This window comes from Gymnoscopelus braueri (assembly GCF_963280865.1).
Source record: "Gymnoscopelus braueri genome assembly, chromosome: 17".
In the NCBI taxonomy this organism is placed as follows: domain Eukaryota; kingdom Metazoa; phylum Chordata; class Actinopteri; order Myctophiformes; family Myctophidae; genus Gymnoscopelus; species Gymnoscopelus braueri.
This window is the reverse complement of record NC_137617.1, coordinates 27182990-27200489: the sequence shown is the minus strand read 5'-3', so window position 1 is coordinate 27200489 and position 17500 is coordinate 27182990. Positions and strand designations below refer to the sequence as shown.

At 43.8% G+C, this 17500-nt stretch overlaps 1 protein-coding gene across 1 annotated transcript in view; it reads right to left on the bottom strand.

The window, feature by feature from the left end:
• Positions 1-17500, bottom strand: part of ntn2 (netrin 2) — a 57836-nt gene that overhangs the window by 18390 nt on the left and 21946 nt on the right. The window contains exon 2 of the mRNA XM_080454857.1: positions 9194-9382. Within this exon, the coding sequence (XP_080310983.1) occupies positions 9194-9382 (189 nt within the window). The remainder of the gene's footprint in view (positions 1-9193; positions 9383-17500) is intronic.

The window sequence follows — 17500 nt, the reverse complement described above, 5'->3', positions numbered from 1 at the left end:
GCTTCCCGGAAAGAAAAAAAAAAGAGAAAGAAAATAGCCTGGGGACTGCCACGGTGAACGCCAATAGCAACAAGCGAGACTCGGGTCTCGTCGCTCCGACAAGGTTTCTTTTTTTTTTTAACGAGTGTTACTGGTACACCGGGCGACCCGTCCGTGCCACCTCAAGCAATACAGAGCTCTGTTTTAAGAGCTGCTAAATACAAGATGTGGCCTGTCGGTTCGATGCCTTCCAAGAGAGCTTTACAAGTTGTCAGTGAAGAGAAGACAGTTAGCGGGAGAGAGAGAGAGAGAGAGAGAGAGAGAGAGAGAGAGAGAGAGAGAGAGAGAGAGAGAGAGAGAGAGCGGAGAAGTATGGTGAGTGAGTGGTGAGTGAGATAGTAAGTGAGCAATGGAGAAAAAGAGCAAAAGAGAAAGAGAGACAGAGAAACCGAGTGAGAGAGTGAGTGAAAGACAGTGCTTACAGTACTGTCTGGTTTGGTCCAAAACTACTATTTTAGGCCTAATCATCAGCATAAACAATACTCGCAGCCGACACACAAAACGCAAATGCAACATCCAGTAATGTTGCATCCAATCATGTACTTTTCTTCAGTACAAACCGTGTCATTTTTTGTCTGGTGAAAACACAAGACCACGCAGCTTTGCCTTAGCTCAGCAAAGAAAATGGCCCTCTCTTATCGCGTTCGTGATCGCTGGTGGAGCCTGGCCCAAAAAAAGCAACAACAGGCACCAACACTCAAGGGGAACGCTCTTTCTTTCCCCCTAGTTTCATTTTAATTAGGTAGAAAACAAACACGCAGCTATTGCAAAATTACTAAAGCAAACTGCGTTACTCAACCGTAAGGCGATAGCCATAATTGTCCGAGCTTATAAAGACATGACAGGAAAGGCCAAAATTACACTTTGGGGGAAAAACCCGGTAACCCAACAGTTTGTGATAGGGCTTGCCAGGGAAAAGGCAGCTGTTAACATGCCAGGGTTTCTTCCCACAACTAGCTGTGAATGTGTTTATATGTGACGGTTGCTTGCTTTCCCGCCAAAAAACGGAGAAGTCTGAGGACTCTACCACCTGTTGGTCTGGTGGGTGGGGTGAGGGTGAGCATGGGGGTGACCCCCACAAGGGACTGTGTGTGTTTGTGGGTGGGTGGGGGGGGGGGGTCGTGGGAGGGAGCGGGGGCTGGTCAGTATAGCTCTGATCTTCAGATGCACATGTGCGTTTCCCCAGCCACGCCACGTCCAGTACACGGTGGTGTCAAAGTGCCCCCCTTTTTTTTTCTCCGTTTGAAGACGCACTTTTTGAAACGTAAATCTGAAGCCTCGGCTTCCATGCAAAATCCCCACCACCTGACCTGACCCCGGGGGACATTCTGGCCGAGGCTTTTCCACGGACAGGCCAGATGTTGTCGGAAAGGAGTTCGTGGAAGGTAACATAGGTCTGTGTTATAGCGGGGTGCGCGACACAGGGCCGGGTTGAGTGTCAGAGGTCAAGTCAACAAGGGTCTAGGTCTCGAGTGTGCGGGGACTTTGTTCCCATTGCTCTACACAGGCCTGTGTGACCTTTAACCTTATACACCCGCCCCACCGCGGCCCCCTTTCTTCATCAGCCGTATAGCCAGAACTTCTTCTCCAACGTCCAGGTGCTACGGAGTCCACAGTGCGTTTGGGAAATTGTGTTCCCTTTGTGTTCCCTTAGTCCAGTGGTTCTCAAACTTTTTCATGTCAAGGACCCCCAAATTGACACTTATTAGCCCGCGGACCCTTGAAAAGATATGCCAGGGACCCCCATAAGAGAAGATTTTTAGGGCTCTAGCAGTGATTCTCAACCATTTTAATTTCAAGGACCGGTCCTTGAAATTGACATGCATCATAGGCTATGGACCCCCATTTAAAGGCATTTCTATCTCTGGGACCCCAATTTATATTGTAAAATCAATGTTAATTTAACTCTGAGAGTGTACCAAATGGACCCTAACGGGTCCATTTGGTTCCTTTTGTACACTCTCAGAGATACAGACCCATAAGGGTCCATTTGTTTCCTAACTATCCATCACTTAGCTGGGGACCCCCTGGAACTCCCTCAAGGACCCCTGGGGGTCCCCGGACCCCACTTTGGGAACCAATGCCCTAGTCAAGTTAAAAAAAGACACTTTTGGCTTATCGTGATTATTGCTTAATTCACCACTTAAGCCCTCCAGTATATACTTTGTTGTACAACAAGCCAATGTACAGTACATGTTCACAACACGCTGCGGTGCGACAATTGTGGCCATGCCTACAATGTCACGCCCGAAACAGGGAAGCCAGGTAGAAAGAAAGTGGTTTTAAAAAGCCCTAAATTGCAGGTAAACATCAAATCGTATATCGAAGTCAACTTCTCATATAACTAAAAGATTAGCTGACCTCAAAAGGATGTTCCCCCCCAACTGATGAATTAGACCCACGCATGCAGTTGTTTTGAGGATAACCGAAGCGTGCACAAATGGCTTTTTTGTCAAATTAACCCAACAACAGTTTTGTTTAGAGCTTTATTATCCGTGCCTGTGAATACACATGGGCTGTGCCAAAAGTATGTGGTATTTCAAGCATTGAGGGGATGAGGAAGTCAACACTAAACCCTCTGGTTATTCAATCTGTCTGGCAGACGTCTGGGTGTCGGTACTGTTGTACCTGCCGGGACACGCGGCGTGGAGAGAACAGCGTCAAATCTTTGTTTCGCGGGTTAATCCCGTGTGATTCGCGGGACAACACGGGCAATTGGCATCCAGTTGTCAGTCAATGCTGAATAAACTACTGGGTGGTTGGGAATGCTTATTTAACCCATTAAGACCGGGATAGCATCTGTGTGTCATTTTTAGAAGTACAAGCTCATAGGTCGGCACCGAGTGCCGCGCTATGAGCTTGTAGATCTGCTATTTTTGATTTTTTTTTTGCAAATCTTTGAATACGTATACATTTTTTAAAGCGAACATTTTAACTCAAATCTTTGTTTCCGTGGGATTCTACAAATGTCTTCTAAATCATAATAGTTCTCTGAAAAAAACGTATGTTGCTATAATATCAGTGGTTCTCAAACTTTTTCATGTCAAGGACCCCCATCTCAAAATATTTTGTTCCAGGGACCCCCAGAAGCAAAGATTTTAGTTCAAAGTGTTCGCTTTAAAAGAATATATATATTCAATGATTTTCACACATTTTCAAAAATAGCAGATCTACAAGCTCATAGCGCAGCACTCAGTGCCGTGCTATGAGCTTGTATGATCTGCTATTTTTGAATAGCCCAAAGAAATCTTAAAAATGCCACCACAGATGCGTTCCCGGTCTTAATGGGTTAACAAGGAGCGGGGCACGTCTATGTTAGCAATGAAAATGTACGAAGATCAGAGTGATGTTAGAGCCTCTCACTTGCACTCAAAACAAACAGGTTGTTACGACATTCGGTGTTTACTGCCAATGTCCACATTGTTCAAGTAAACAACCCGCGACTGCCAGCACCAGGATGATGGGGTGTTGGGTGGGGAGTAAAGGGAGGGGGGGGGGGGGAACCACCCTCACGCCCCACCCCCCCCCCCCCAGCTCTCCTCCTCGAACCTGGCTTTCTTGAAGTTTTATGTGCAGGGGCTTGGGCCAGTTAAGAAGCAGTAAAAATGTCCTCAGATGTTGATGACTTTTCAAGCCTGTGCGGCTTGAAGGCGTGACAGCCACCGCCTTGGGATTTGTAGTCCTTTGACAGGCGTTTTTTTTCGCTCACTTTAACTGATTAGTGGTGCTTTGCGTGTTTCGGCTCAAAAAGAAAGGGGGACTCCTTTTTTTCTGGGTTGCGTGAACTTTCAGAATTATTAGTACTTCTAGTAGAGAAAGCGGGGCGCAAGCAACAGCTGAAAAGCTGAAGCTGTCAGTGGAGCAACCTCCAGGCTATACATCTCTAAGATGACATCAGAGATTAGTGTCTTGATTCTCTGCCTTCTGACTTTTGGGAAGAGTTCCTTATGTTCGCAAACACTGGCACCAAATCTCTTCTGCCACAGGAATAATATTTGTGAATTCTTAAATAGAGTGTTATTCCCCTTCGAGAGTTCCAGATTTCTCGTGCTGGTTTGGGCTGTGTGTGCACTTGATATATTACTCATATGAATTCAAAAACTTACCTAACGCGGTCAGCTTGCGCAACACTTTCTCAGTTCTCTATAGTCTTCCAACAGCAGTGATGTCTCGTGGACATTCCGAGACACATAAGCAAAATGTGGTTTGCGTTGCCCCGGCGCATGCTTGACCTGCCCTATGGCCTCAATTTGAATGTCTTTTATCGATGTTCATTGCGGTCCAAGGATGCCAGCGCTACGACAAACACTTGGACTCGCATAAAAGCCGGCGTGCAGCGGGAGGACTCGTATAATGTTGTTCGGGACCTTTCGCCGCTAAACCCATGTCTTTAATCTCGCCGGCTGTCTCCTGGGGCTGTAAAGCCGTGGCGAGGAGAGTGGCAGTGGCCACCGCCTGGGCACGAGAAAGCCTTGTGGAATTCACTTAACCCATTGAAACCATTATTGTTTTAGATGTTAGCATTGGCTATTCAAAAATAACAGATATACAAGCTCGCAGTACGGCACGAACGGAACATTTTAGAAAAATCGTGAACGTGAAATTTTGATTAATTTTGACTTTTCTAACACAAATCTTCTCTTCTGGCGGTCCCAGGGGGCGCGGACAAATATATATAAATTTGGGGATCCTTGGCACGAAAAAGTTTGAGAACTACTGATTTAGAAGGCATTTGTAGAATCGGCCTCGGGTCTTAATGCCTTAATGGGTTAATAAGAGCTGCTGGGACCACAGTAAGGTAAGGGACTGGTTTTGTGTGCGTGTGTGTGTGTGTGTGTGTGTGTGCGTGTGTGTTTCTGCGTGGTGGTGGTGGTGCTGTGGGCGGTTGGAGGTACATATAACACTCGCTATATTGTGTATAGACACCCGTCCACAGAGCCCGGGCCTGATTGGAAGCAGACATGGCCCATACCGTCCCCTCCCTCCCTCTCTCCCTCCCTCCACCAGCCCTCCCACCTCACTTCACTCCCCCTTTAGAAAACACCTGTATTTTATTGCAGTTACTCCATTTCAGACGTGACACTGACCCCCCCCCCCCTCCCGCTCCACCCCCGCCCCCTCCTTCAGCCACCCCGCCCCGCCGCTGACCCCTGTCCTGACCCCTGACACACTGGAGACAGAGATATACAATATCAGCACCAAGATGGAGAAACACAGAGAAAATGAACATTTTGTGGGGGGGGCGTGTGAGAATAAAGAAGAGCGCAGAATGAAATCGATCGCAAAGAACGACAGAGAACGACGAGGAGCCTCCAAAGCAGTGTTGATTTCGTCGACTAAAACTATGGTCGAAGAATGTTCGTCGACTACCTTTTTTCACCGACGAAAACGAAATACAAACTAAGCTATGATGACTAAAACTAAGACTAAATATATTGACAATTTCGTCAACAAACAAAAACTAGACTAAAATGTTAGGGAGGGACTAGTGGAGAAGAGATACAGTAGAACTAAGAGACAAGTCATTTTGTGTTTGGTTGCGCCGAACTCTCTGAAGAGAGAGATGAAGCAGGGACCCCCACTACATATTGTTATAAAATTGTCCTGCAGATTAAACTTTTTCATAGATTTCATAGATACCTGGATTCATGTTAATGCGTATTTTTCAGATAGTTAACCTTTGAACCCTCAATATTTAGTCAACTTGACCGTACTTGGTCCTCTCTTTTTCCCTCTGCGAGGCGTTGTGAGCTTGCAGATCGGCTGTTTTCGGCTAATGCTCCCCACCGCACAAAGATTTGGCGAACCCCATGTAGTAACTCTGAGGACCCCCCTAGGGGTCCCCGGACCCCCTGTTGAAGACCCCTGCTTTAGTTAACCACGTATAGGCCCTGTATACGATGAAGGACATGCCCAGGGAGGGGACGGCAGTGATTTCTTTTCGCTGCGAATGCAGAAAAAAGGGTTGGGATCGTCTGAAGGAAGGCGATGGGCTGTTGTAAAAAGCTAACAGGTTCTCCTACAGAGAATGGAGGGATGCAGGGAGAGAGAGAGAGGCGGAGGAGAGTGAGTGAGGGAGAAGGTGAGGGGAAGAGACAGCTCCTCCAGGGTCGGGGGGATTGCTCTGATCAATCATGATGCCAGGCAGCCGCCCAGGTTGTAGTAGGGGAATGTTTTCCACAGGGGGAACTTTAATTTCCGTCACATCTGGGCCTCATGAGAGAGGTGGGCGATAAACCTCTCTTTACCGCCCCGATCGCCGGGCTTTGATAAAAACAGATCGCGGCCCCCGGGGGCGCTCCCGCGTGTGTGTGCGTGTGTGTGTGTGAACACAGCACTTCCAGGCATGAGGGGAGATGGAATATAGGTGTCCCCCCACACACATTTCAATACTGTTCTCTGACAGGATAGCAGTATGAGAGAGAGACCTCTCTTAACCCATTCACTCCGGGGAGGCATCTCTGTCATTTTAGATTCTTTGGGCTATTCAAAAATAGCAGATCTACAAGCTCATAGCGCGGCACCGAGTGCCGCGCTATGAGCTTGTAGATCTGCTATTTATGAAAAATCGTGAAAATGTGTGCAAATCTTTAAAGCGAACATTTGTAACTCAAAGCCCCGATCGCCGGGCTTTGATAAAAACCAGATCGCGGCCCCCGGGGGCGCTCCCGCGTGTGTGTGCGTGTGTGTGTGTGAACACAGCACTTCCAGGCATGAGGGGAGATGGAATATAGGTGTCCCCCCACACACATTTCAATACTGTTCTCTGACAGGATAGCAGTATGAGAGAGAGACCTCTCTTAAGTTGTCTCTGATGTTGAAATTCTCTGCCGAGACAGTTTGATTGTAAATGTCTCATTTAAACTTGGTTCCACAGCGAAGTATAACTCAGGCTTACGGTTCGCATCTGGGATAAAGGGCGGGCGATAAACCGACAAACCGCCGTGAGCATTTTGTTTTATTTTTTTCAACCATCGCATGAATAAATAGCTGCATAGTTTTACATCTTAGCAAATCAAAGACGGGCAACAACAGTGGCATGGGATCATGCCATTGGGACCTTCCTGGTGTGTAATTACAGCCTGGGTCACCCCACAAATGGAAAACTGAGTGGAAGCCAATGGGAAGAATCTCGCCGTGAAATTTCAACCTTCACGGCTATGAGTGTTGGCAGTTCTCACCATTGCTATTGTTTCGGAAAGTTCTGGAACTAATCCCTCACCTTCATTAGAATCAAGGGGGATGAAGGAGGAAAGAGAGAAATGTGTCCCTCTGCTATTGATTTGCATATTTCACTCAGCATCAAGGACAGGAAACGGGTGTTGTTGTTACAAGCAGCCCATCAAGAGGAGGAAAATGCTCCCAGCCAGCGTGATATATATTTAAAATATTCACCGCAAATGTGAAACATTCCACTCGCGAAAACACATTTTTTTCCATGAGAGATATCCTGATCAGCCGATAGCATCACATAAGTCTTGTGGCCATGCCTTGCGGAATGGCAGAACAGCTTCTCTTTATTTACTTTGTTTCTAAGATACTGCTGGCCACTCCATTCAAAAATGCAAGCATGTCCCTCTTTCCCCCTTTAAATTACCATACACAATCCAGTCAATTTAACTGTGAGAGTGTAGAAATTGACAAATAAGGGTCCATTTTACTATGCAAAACTACAGCTAAATGCATCCTATCCCATATTAAAATTGGCTTAAGGGAGGACCGGCCGGCCAGCCGGCGGGCGGACCTCTGACGTCACACTCATGTCACCATGACTCAGCCATAACCATATAAGGAGTTCCCAATGCAGCTACGCCCAAATATGGAGCGTGGTTTCTAACCGCAATGTGTCGTCATGGTATCAGGCTCAAACTAATCAGTCAGCTCCATCTATGGGCACAAAAGGGGGCATGTCCATATATGGGCATTTAATGATGACATCAGGGATCTCCATATATGGGCTTAAAAAGGACAAGGACTGACAGATACAGAGATCTCCATATATGGGTATATCAGTCGGTTCGGTGGTGGGCGGTAGGTGCAAGGGCCGTGTAACGACCCAAACTCTAGAGTCTAGAGGTGAGAGCTCTATTTTTTTTTGCAAGAGGCTGGCCATCTAAGGGTCTGTGTGTGTGTGTGTGTGTGTGTGTGTGTGTGTGTGTGTGTGTGTGTGTGTGTGTGTGTGTGTGTGTGTGTGTGTGTGTGTGTGTGTGTGTGTGTGTGTGTGTGTGTGTGTGTGTGTGTGTGTGTGTGTGTGTGTGTCTGTCTGTCTGTCTGGAGCTAATCTTGCAAACTGCTCGACCAGCGCCAAACTTTGTGTGCATAATACTGCCATTAGCCCACAGAAGTAGATCCACCATTTTCTTTCCCTCACACGATTTATACTTTAAGCTTAATGATCAAACCCATGATAGTTCACCTCAAAAATTACTTCTATTAATTAAACACCCCATGAAGCCTTCAATTCATGGGCATTTTTTAGTTTTTGTCACATTCCTGAGCCAATAATTTGATGACCGGGTCATTAGTCAGTAGGAGACTTTTTGGAAACTCTGCCGTTAAATTATTGGCTTCGGAATGCGACAAAAACAAAAAAATCTCCATGAATTCAAGGCTTCATGGGGTGTGTAATTGATAGAAAATAACTAGTAACCCTATTTTTTGGGTGAACTACTTCTTTAAACCAATTTTGATATAAGATTTGATTAATATTTTACTCAAGTAAAAATATTAATGCGGGACTTTTACTTGTAACAGAGTATTTCTATGTTGTGGTATTGCTACTTTTACTTCTGAGTACTTCTTCCACCACTTCCACGCCTCGCCACATCAGTATGTGTGGTCCACACAATGTCACAAGCTTGAATCTGGGGGCGGGGTCCGCGTCAACCACACAATCGCAACTTCCCCAGTTTGATTCCAACGGGAGGGTTGATAGTATATATATATAATTTGTGTTTAACAAATCGTGAAAAATCGTATTGGGAAGCTAGCATTGTGATTCGAATCGTGAGTTGAGTGAATCGTTACATGCCTAATATATATATATATATACCTGACTCATCACCTACGTATGTTTCATGTGACTCTCTGATCCCCTCTTGAATACCTTGAAAAAGCAAAAACAAAACATTCCAGCTCTCCCTGGAAGTCTTACCTTTGCAGGCTCGTCTGTGAGTAATGGGTCTGGCCATGTCTCTGTAAAAGCCTTCCTTGCAGTAGTGGCAGTGGCGTCCCGCTGTGTTGTGGCGACAGTTCATACACACTCCTCCGCTCTTCCTCCCTGACAGCTTGTATAGCTCCATGTTGAAACGGCAGCGCCGGGCGTGGAGGTTGCAGTTGCACGCTGCAGAGAGAGAACGGGCCAAAGTTAGAAAAGTTAACATGACCGGCTGTCTGTAAATTGCATCGACAAGGGACAATAACATTGCGATATTGTGCCAAATTGTTTCTTATGTACTGTATGTTTGATGTGGTTGTTTTTGTGGTAGAAAAAGTACTCGCATGTTTTACTTAAGTAAAAGTATCAATACTGCAATGTAGAAATACTCGGTTAAGTAAAAGGCCTGTGTTCAAAATGTTGCTTGAGTAAAAGTACAAAAGTATTGGCATCAAAATATACTTAAAGTACCAAAAGTACTAACATGTTTGAAAATAGCTGATCTATAAGCTCACAACGCTGTGAGCTTGTAGATCGGCTATTTTCAAATAGACAAGGTATAAAATAGGGCTGAAGTGGTTAATGTATGTTTTATAATATAATCATTTATATCTGCAAAGTAACTAGTAACTAAAGTTTTCAAATAATTGTAGTGGAGTAAAAGTACAAGCATTGAAAATTGGAAATACTCCAGTAAAGTAAAAATACCTCAAAATTGTACTTACAGTAAGTACAGTACTTTAGTAAATGCACTTTACTCTTTACTTTACACCACTGTGTCCTGCTATCTGACTTTCTTCCCTCTTGTTTCTTCTCTATTCTTAAGAATATTTTGCAATTTAATCCACACTTTTACATGATTGATTGATTGATTGATGTTTTCTTTATTAAAGTGTCATGCTTCCAAGGAAGCGACATGACAATTCACAAACAATCATCCAACGAATAACCAACTACAACACCCAACCTTCATACATGGCAGATTACATAATCATAACAATACAACCTAAAACACAACATTGGGCCTGTCACCTCACATCTCAACAGGAGACGGGACATGAATCTACTTGAAAAGCTGAGATTGTCTTCTACTCCAGGCTCTAGCAGCAAAATGTGCCGTCTTAAATACTTCATAATTACACCTGTAAACTTGTCATTTGACAATAAACCTGAGGTTGAAGTTGCAATATTTTGTTCTTAGATGCACAGCGGATAAAAGTTAGAGACATGTTCTATCCTGTATTATCTGTTCATAGGGAGTGTGCACTGCAACGTTGCAAATGTCTGCTGCTAGCATCTATTAACAAACCACAACAAGGCAAGAGAGCTTTTACGGCGAGGCAGTGCTACAGTGAGTGGTTTATAATAATTTACACTGCGGCTGTGTGCTGCTTGGCTGACATTCCCAGGGCTCATCAATCAAACTTGATATTTGCAGAGCTCATTTTCTCCATTTCATAATTAATGAATTCGGCTTCTCTACAGACCATTACCTATTAATCACTGGAAAGAGAGACGTTAATTTCATGAATCACTGATGAGCACAGACCTCTAAAATCTATTAAAAACTGGGCCTGTTCCGATAAGGGGAACAAGCTTGAGCTAGCTGTCTTCTAAATGAGGCAAGGCAGGATATATGGCATATGTGAACGTTACGCTATTCTCTAGGCAGGCTTCCCCCTGTCCCGCTCTGGTTCCTTAATGCCTTGTCTGAGACTGTCTTTTTCCAAAACTTATAATGATCCAATACTGACATTTAGTGATAGATTTACTAGAATTTGCATTCAACTGCTCCAGTACACAGTCAAATATTTAACTCTGTCTGTCTGTCTGTCTGTCTGTCTGTCTGTCTGTCTGTCTGTGTGCATATACACACATACATACTGTATTATGTGTGTGTGTGTGTGTGTGTGTGTGTGTGTGTGTGTGTGTGTGTGTGTGTGTGTGTGTGTGTGTGTGTGTGTGTGTGTGTGTGTGTGTGTGTGTGTGTGTGTGTGTGTGGGCTCACTCTATTCCCTCTCCTGTTTAAATAGGAGTCAGACCTAAGTTTTAAAACACTTGGCTGTGGGTTCAAAGACAACCATTAGCGCATTTGGTTCCAGTTCAATGTGATTTGCAGAAAAATGCGCGAGAAGTAAACAACGGTGAAGCCATTTCACGGAAAATGTCAGCAGTAATGGCAACATAGGATTATCAGTGGGATCACAACAAAAGCTGATATTAATTAACAGCAATCAGATGGGGGCGTCTTAGTAAATGGATCTCTCTATCAACGGCTGTTTGGAATGGTCCAAGCCACAACAATGGAAAGACTACAGTATATGAGGGGGAAAGTAAGTACAGACAGTGGTGTAAAGTAACGACATGTACTCAAGTACTGTACTTAAGTACAATTGTAAGGTATTTTTTACTTTACTGGAGTATTTCCAGTTTTCAGTAATTTTACTTCTACTCCACTACATCTCAGAGGCAAATATTGTACTTTTACTCCACTACAATAATTTGAAAACTTTAGTTACTAGTTACTTTGCAGATATAAATCATTATATTATAAAACATACATTAACCACTTTAGCCCTAATTTATACATAGGCTATTTGAAAATAGCCGATCTATAAGCTCACAATGCGTCGCATCGCAAGCTTGTAGATCTGCTATTTTCAAACATTTTAGTACTTTTACTTTTGGTACTGTAAGTATAATTTGATGCCAATACTTTTGTACTTTTACTCAAGTAAATTTAGAATTCCGGACTTTTACTTGTAACGGAGTACTTCTACAGTACATTGCAGTATTGATACTTTTACTTAAGTAAAACATTTGAGTACTTTTTCCACCACTGGTACAGACCTTATGTGCTTGTGTGAGTGAGACCTGGATCACATAGCATTTGTAAATAGGTCTTAACCTTTATCTTAACCAGTGTGGAGAATCATATGTAGCGTATTAAGATGTTGTTTCAGTGTCAGGTAAGAACTTTGCAGCTCTCACTGTATATGGACAAATCCCTCCCAGCTGGCATCCACACTAAAACAAGCCATCAAGAGTGTTTGCAAGTAGTGACCCAGGCCAGGTTGTGTGTGCGTTCGAGGCAGTGTGTCCTGTGTGTGTGTATGTGCGTGTGCGTGTGCGTGTGTGTGTGTGTGTGTGTGTGTCTCCGTCACGAGTAAGAATCACATAGATGATTCAAATCTCAAGAACAGATCAATAACAAAAAGTAACATGAGTGCAGTGACTGATAATTGATTAGAATCTCGACTGAAAACGAAGCCTGGCAACAAGTTAGGAGAGAGAGGCCTGTTTTTTTCCTGGTCTCTGGCCCCGTTAAGAAGAGGGAATACATTCCCAGACTCTGTCCCAATCCAATCGGCCCGGTTATTATGCGGGCCAATTTGAATGGAATTCTGCCGTTAATTAAATACTGCTTATGGGTCCGCAGGACCTCGTAGGACCTGTGCGGTTTCTAGAGTGACCCTGGCTGGCCGTCTTCGACGTGGTCTCTAGGATTGTGACCTGGTGACAAAAATGTGACCTTAAGTTTAAGCCCCACTCCTGTAAAGCGGTGCCAAAGGAAACGTGGGGCGCTTGAGCCCGATCTATTCTCCCTTGCCCGCTGGTGTCCGTCCAGCAGCAAAAATAACAGATCTACAAGGTCACGACTGAGCCGTTTTCAACGTGGAACACCTCAACGCAATTACGTATAAATCAGGCTTTACACTACAGTATACTGTATGGACGGCATGGTAGTGTAGAGTATGGTAGAGGCTTTGCAGACCAGAACAGAACAGGTTCAAAGACTCTTATCTTTGGTGTGGTCTTTAGGCTTCAATCCCTGCTGTAACAAAAAAAGACAGACACTGCAAATTGGTTACATATTGCCTATGTAATCATCTCATTTTGTGAGCACATACATGTGTGTGTGTTTAAGTATCTACGTATATTATAATCTTCAGCGTATGTGTTGCATGTGAACACCCAAACAGCCTGTCTAACTTCTTAGTGAGAGGAATGTGACAAAGCGCACACCTACTGCAATGAGGGGGGGGGGGGGGCTGGGGGGATTGGCGGTGGGTCTAAAAAGGAGGATTGGGGGGGGGGGGGGGGCTTGTGATTATGATCAAACGTCTCAAACACACACAGCTGTGAGCACTTGTGTCCATTAACACCTAGCAGAACATGAAAGCAGTGGATCACTCTTTTCTTTTTTTTACTCTCCCCCTGGCCTAAAGGCACAGGGGTCTCTCCTCTCATGGACACACACTTACTTACTGGTTGGGAGCTTCGTCTGATCGTCCGATATCATCAGCAGGCCTAAACCGCATTCTAGCTATAGAATGATCAATATCGGGTTTTGGTGGTGAAAGTTCTACATCGTCACCTCGCTAAACCTTGCATATGTCATTTTTTAAAAAGTTTTTCCGAAAAACGTGACCAAAACACACTATATGATATTTGTCTCCGCCAGGCTGAAGGCCGTCCGGCTGTGTGTGTCCGTCTGTGATCAGCTTATTTCCGGCACCGTTGGCTTGATTGCAACCAAACACTCCCTGGATGCCAGAGCAGAACCTCTGCACCAATTTTTCTTTTTTCACTCCTAAACATTTTGTCCAAACATCACGCAAATTAGTACACATTATCTCTATAGTCAAATGATCAAGACGGATCCGTCCGATTTTTCCTATTCGATCCTGATTGGCTAATTCCAAACATTGCTGGTCCACAATAACCTACTTGACCTTAACTCATTCAGTGCCACTGGCCAAAATTCATTGTAAAAACAAAGTGCCATTCAGTGCCACAGCCAAAATTCATTGTAAAAAAAAAAAGTGCTTAGGAGCCGAGATACAGTCTTTTTCATTAAGAAGTTAAACAAGAAGTGAATGGAGCAGAACATTTTCAAATCATCATATCTTGGGTTCTGAACATTTAAAAAAAAAAAAAATGAAATAAATGAAAAAAAGAATTAATTATTTGTTTACGTTTTAGACGTCCAGTGGCACTTAAAGGGACTACACCATGAATTAAAAAAATAATAATAATATTTAATATCATATCGTTTATGTCCCTCAAACGTTTTTCAAAAGGTTTGAGCCTAAATCAAGCCTCAGATATACTCACTCCAACTAACTTCTCTCTGGCTTCTCTCTGGCTTATAAAGCACTTTCACCTGCAATACACTTATTTGTTTTAGCTCATGCTCATTTGATTTAGCTATTTTGTCTCATCTGTTTAAGGAAATAGGTAGCTGATATATTGCACTTTTACCTTAGCGCTAGGTATACTCTTGGTTGCTTGTTTTTGCAGAAAATGCACTAAAGACTTCTGGTGATTAGTAGTTTTCGTTCCCTACCTATGTTGAATACACTTATTGTAAGTCGCTTTGGATAAAAGCGTCTGCTAAATGACTGTAATGTAATGTAATGTAATTGTCCTGTTTGGCACGGGGCGCTATTGAGCCAGTTTGTATGCATGTTATCTCCTGGTTCTGTGTGGAAAAAGTAAAAAAATTATAATAAGAAAAAAAAAAGAAAAAAAGAAAAAGAGTTGGAACTGAAAAACGGGAGGGATTGTACCCTGACGTGACGTCACGTCAGGGACCAAATCAGTTTGGCCTGTTTTGAGACCAATTTACAGAAAACCCCAGATTTGCTGTGAAAGCCTGAGTGTTCAAACTGGGGTATTTTTGGGGATAGAAGAGAGGTAGGGGAGACCAAAAACACACACAAAAGAAGAAAAAGTTAAAATTCATGGTGTAGTCCCTTTAATAATTTCACCCAAAACGTTTATAACAATATGACTATTGCCATACAAATAACCCTGTCTGTCAATTATGTAACATAAGAGGATTAAATGACTTACTGTAGGCCAATTTATGTTTTGACTTAGGCAATTGTAAACCTGACACACTCACAAGACAATGTGACTTAGGCCAAACAAAATTGGCCTAAGTCACATTGTCTTTGACTTATTTAGGCAACATAAAATGGCCTTTTTTCTTTTCAATAAGGATATAGCATACAGGCGATTTTACCAGAGGTGGCCAGTGTCATGAAGAGATGATTTAGGCAAAAATAAAAATGTCCTAAAAACATAAAATAGGATCTATTTTGAAATGAGTGACCGACAGTACAGGAAGTGAGAGGAACGAGGACGAACACCAGAGTAAAAGTGAGTGAGTGATGGAATATCAGTTTGGCCTCAAGTTTGTAACGGTGTGCACGACACGCGTGAGTGAATGTGAGCGAGTATAGTGCACGGTTAACGTCACCTTATAGAGCTTCAGCTGCCCCAGGATACTGGAATGTTTATAGGTTTGTTTTGAAGTGCTTGCACGTGCGGTCACACACACACACACACACACACACAGACGCACGCGTGGCTTAGTGGGAATATCTAAACACACTGAAGGTCATTTTTCAATTCATTAACACACCAAACTAACCGTTATCTGGGATAATGAGGTGAGGACTTTTCTTCTGACCCATTTTTGCGTACAGAGTCAAAGTCCTGCGTGTCAAAGTCCTTCACCTTTTGTTTCCACACAAGGAACCAGTTCCTTGTGTGGAAACAAAAGGTGAAGGACTTTGACACAAAAATAAACTAAGAGATACAGGCCCCCGCTCTTGATTGACAAGCTACCCAACCAATAGCATAATTTCCGGTTGCGTAGGATATGACACGATATGACGCGATATAGAAAGATGGCGGATTTGGCGGAAATTGCTGAAAAATAGGCTTCATTTATGGTCTGTATAGTCTATTGGCGTAACTCTGTCCATTCTTTTTACAGTCTATGCTACAAACACACAAACTGAAAATGTATTTTGGAAGTTTCTCAGATAGGGAAAGGGAGTTATTCCCTAAATTCTGTTTCATTGTCAGCCAGCTGATGGCTGATCACATGGTCATGATGAGCACTCGGGTAGGGGAGCTGTTAGGGGTCTTGCTCAGGGACACTGCTCAGGGACTCTTACACATAGACCTTCTGTTTAGATAGCATGTTATGTAGATAGATGCCATTTGTTGACCCGGCATCTATAGCTTGTATAGTTTCAATACATTATTTATTCTTGGTTTACCTATTATCCTAGATTACTATTTCTATGCATTTGATGTATTACCTCGTGTTTACCTTGCTTACTGTAAATCGCTCTGGTTTAAACCATTAAAACCGGGAAAGCATCTGTTTCATTTTAGATTTTAGCTACAGTATATATGAGTGTGTGTCACAATTATACAAAGAATTACGAAAAATGTTGCATACTTCTGAATATATATCTTTAAAGCACAACTAAAATCTTTGCTTCTGGGGGTCCCCGGAACAAAATATTTTGAGATGGGTGTCTGCGGCTAAAACATATAATTTTGGCATGACATGAAAAAGTTTAAGCACCACTGATATAGCAACATACGTTTTTTCAGAAAACTTAGGATTTAGAAGATATTTTTTCATCGGCCTCAGGTTGCGAAGCGACGCACTGTAAAGCTTGTAGATCTGCTATTTTCACCAGTTTGGGTCCCTGGAACAAAATCTTTTGAGATGGGGTGTCCACGGCCAAAATTGTACATTCACAGCCTCTAACCACCTGCACACTATCGACGCACGATAGCGTGTGTCGACCGCAAAGACACTTAGCCAGTCCAGCTCAGTGAATATGTCTGTCTCCACAACTACACAAAGCTCTGAGTAACAACACACAGCAATCTGTCAAGCATGCTATGACAAATTGCCCCATAAAGAGTGCGCTCCACAAATAATAATAACGCAAGCTGTGTTGCGTTGGAGGAGTGCACAGCCTCTCCGTTCCCTTCCATATGTCAGGGATAGATCTAACCTCATTTTTCCTTCAGCATGGCCCGTGCAGGCCAAGCCAGTGAGCACAGCCAATTGATTTTGGACGCCTGCACAAAACCCAAATCCCATGGCTAAAATTGGTCCTTGAAAATTGGAGGGCCGCACTCCCACCACCACCACCACCTTTCTCCTCTATGGTCCAGGCTGTGGTCCAGACCTGCTGCAACCCCCCCCTGGGCGCCCTCCGGCTGGCCAAAAAAAAGGCTCCGCTATGTGGGCCTCTGCCATCCTGTGTGGTGAGTGTAGTGTGTGTGTGTGTGTGTGTGTGTGTGTGTGTGTGTGTGTGTGTGTGTGTGTGTGTGTGTGTGTGTGTGTGTGTGTGTGTGTGTGTGTGTGTGTGTGTGTGTGTGTGTGTGTGTGTGTGTGTGTGTGCGTGCGTGCGTGCGTGTGTGTGTGTGTGTGTGTGGTGAGTGTACTGTGTGTGTGTGTGTGTGTGTGTGTGTGTGTGT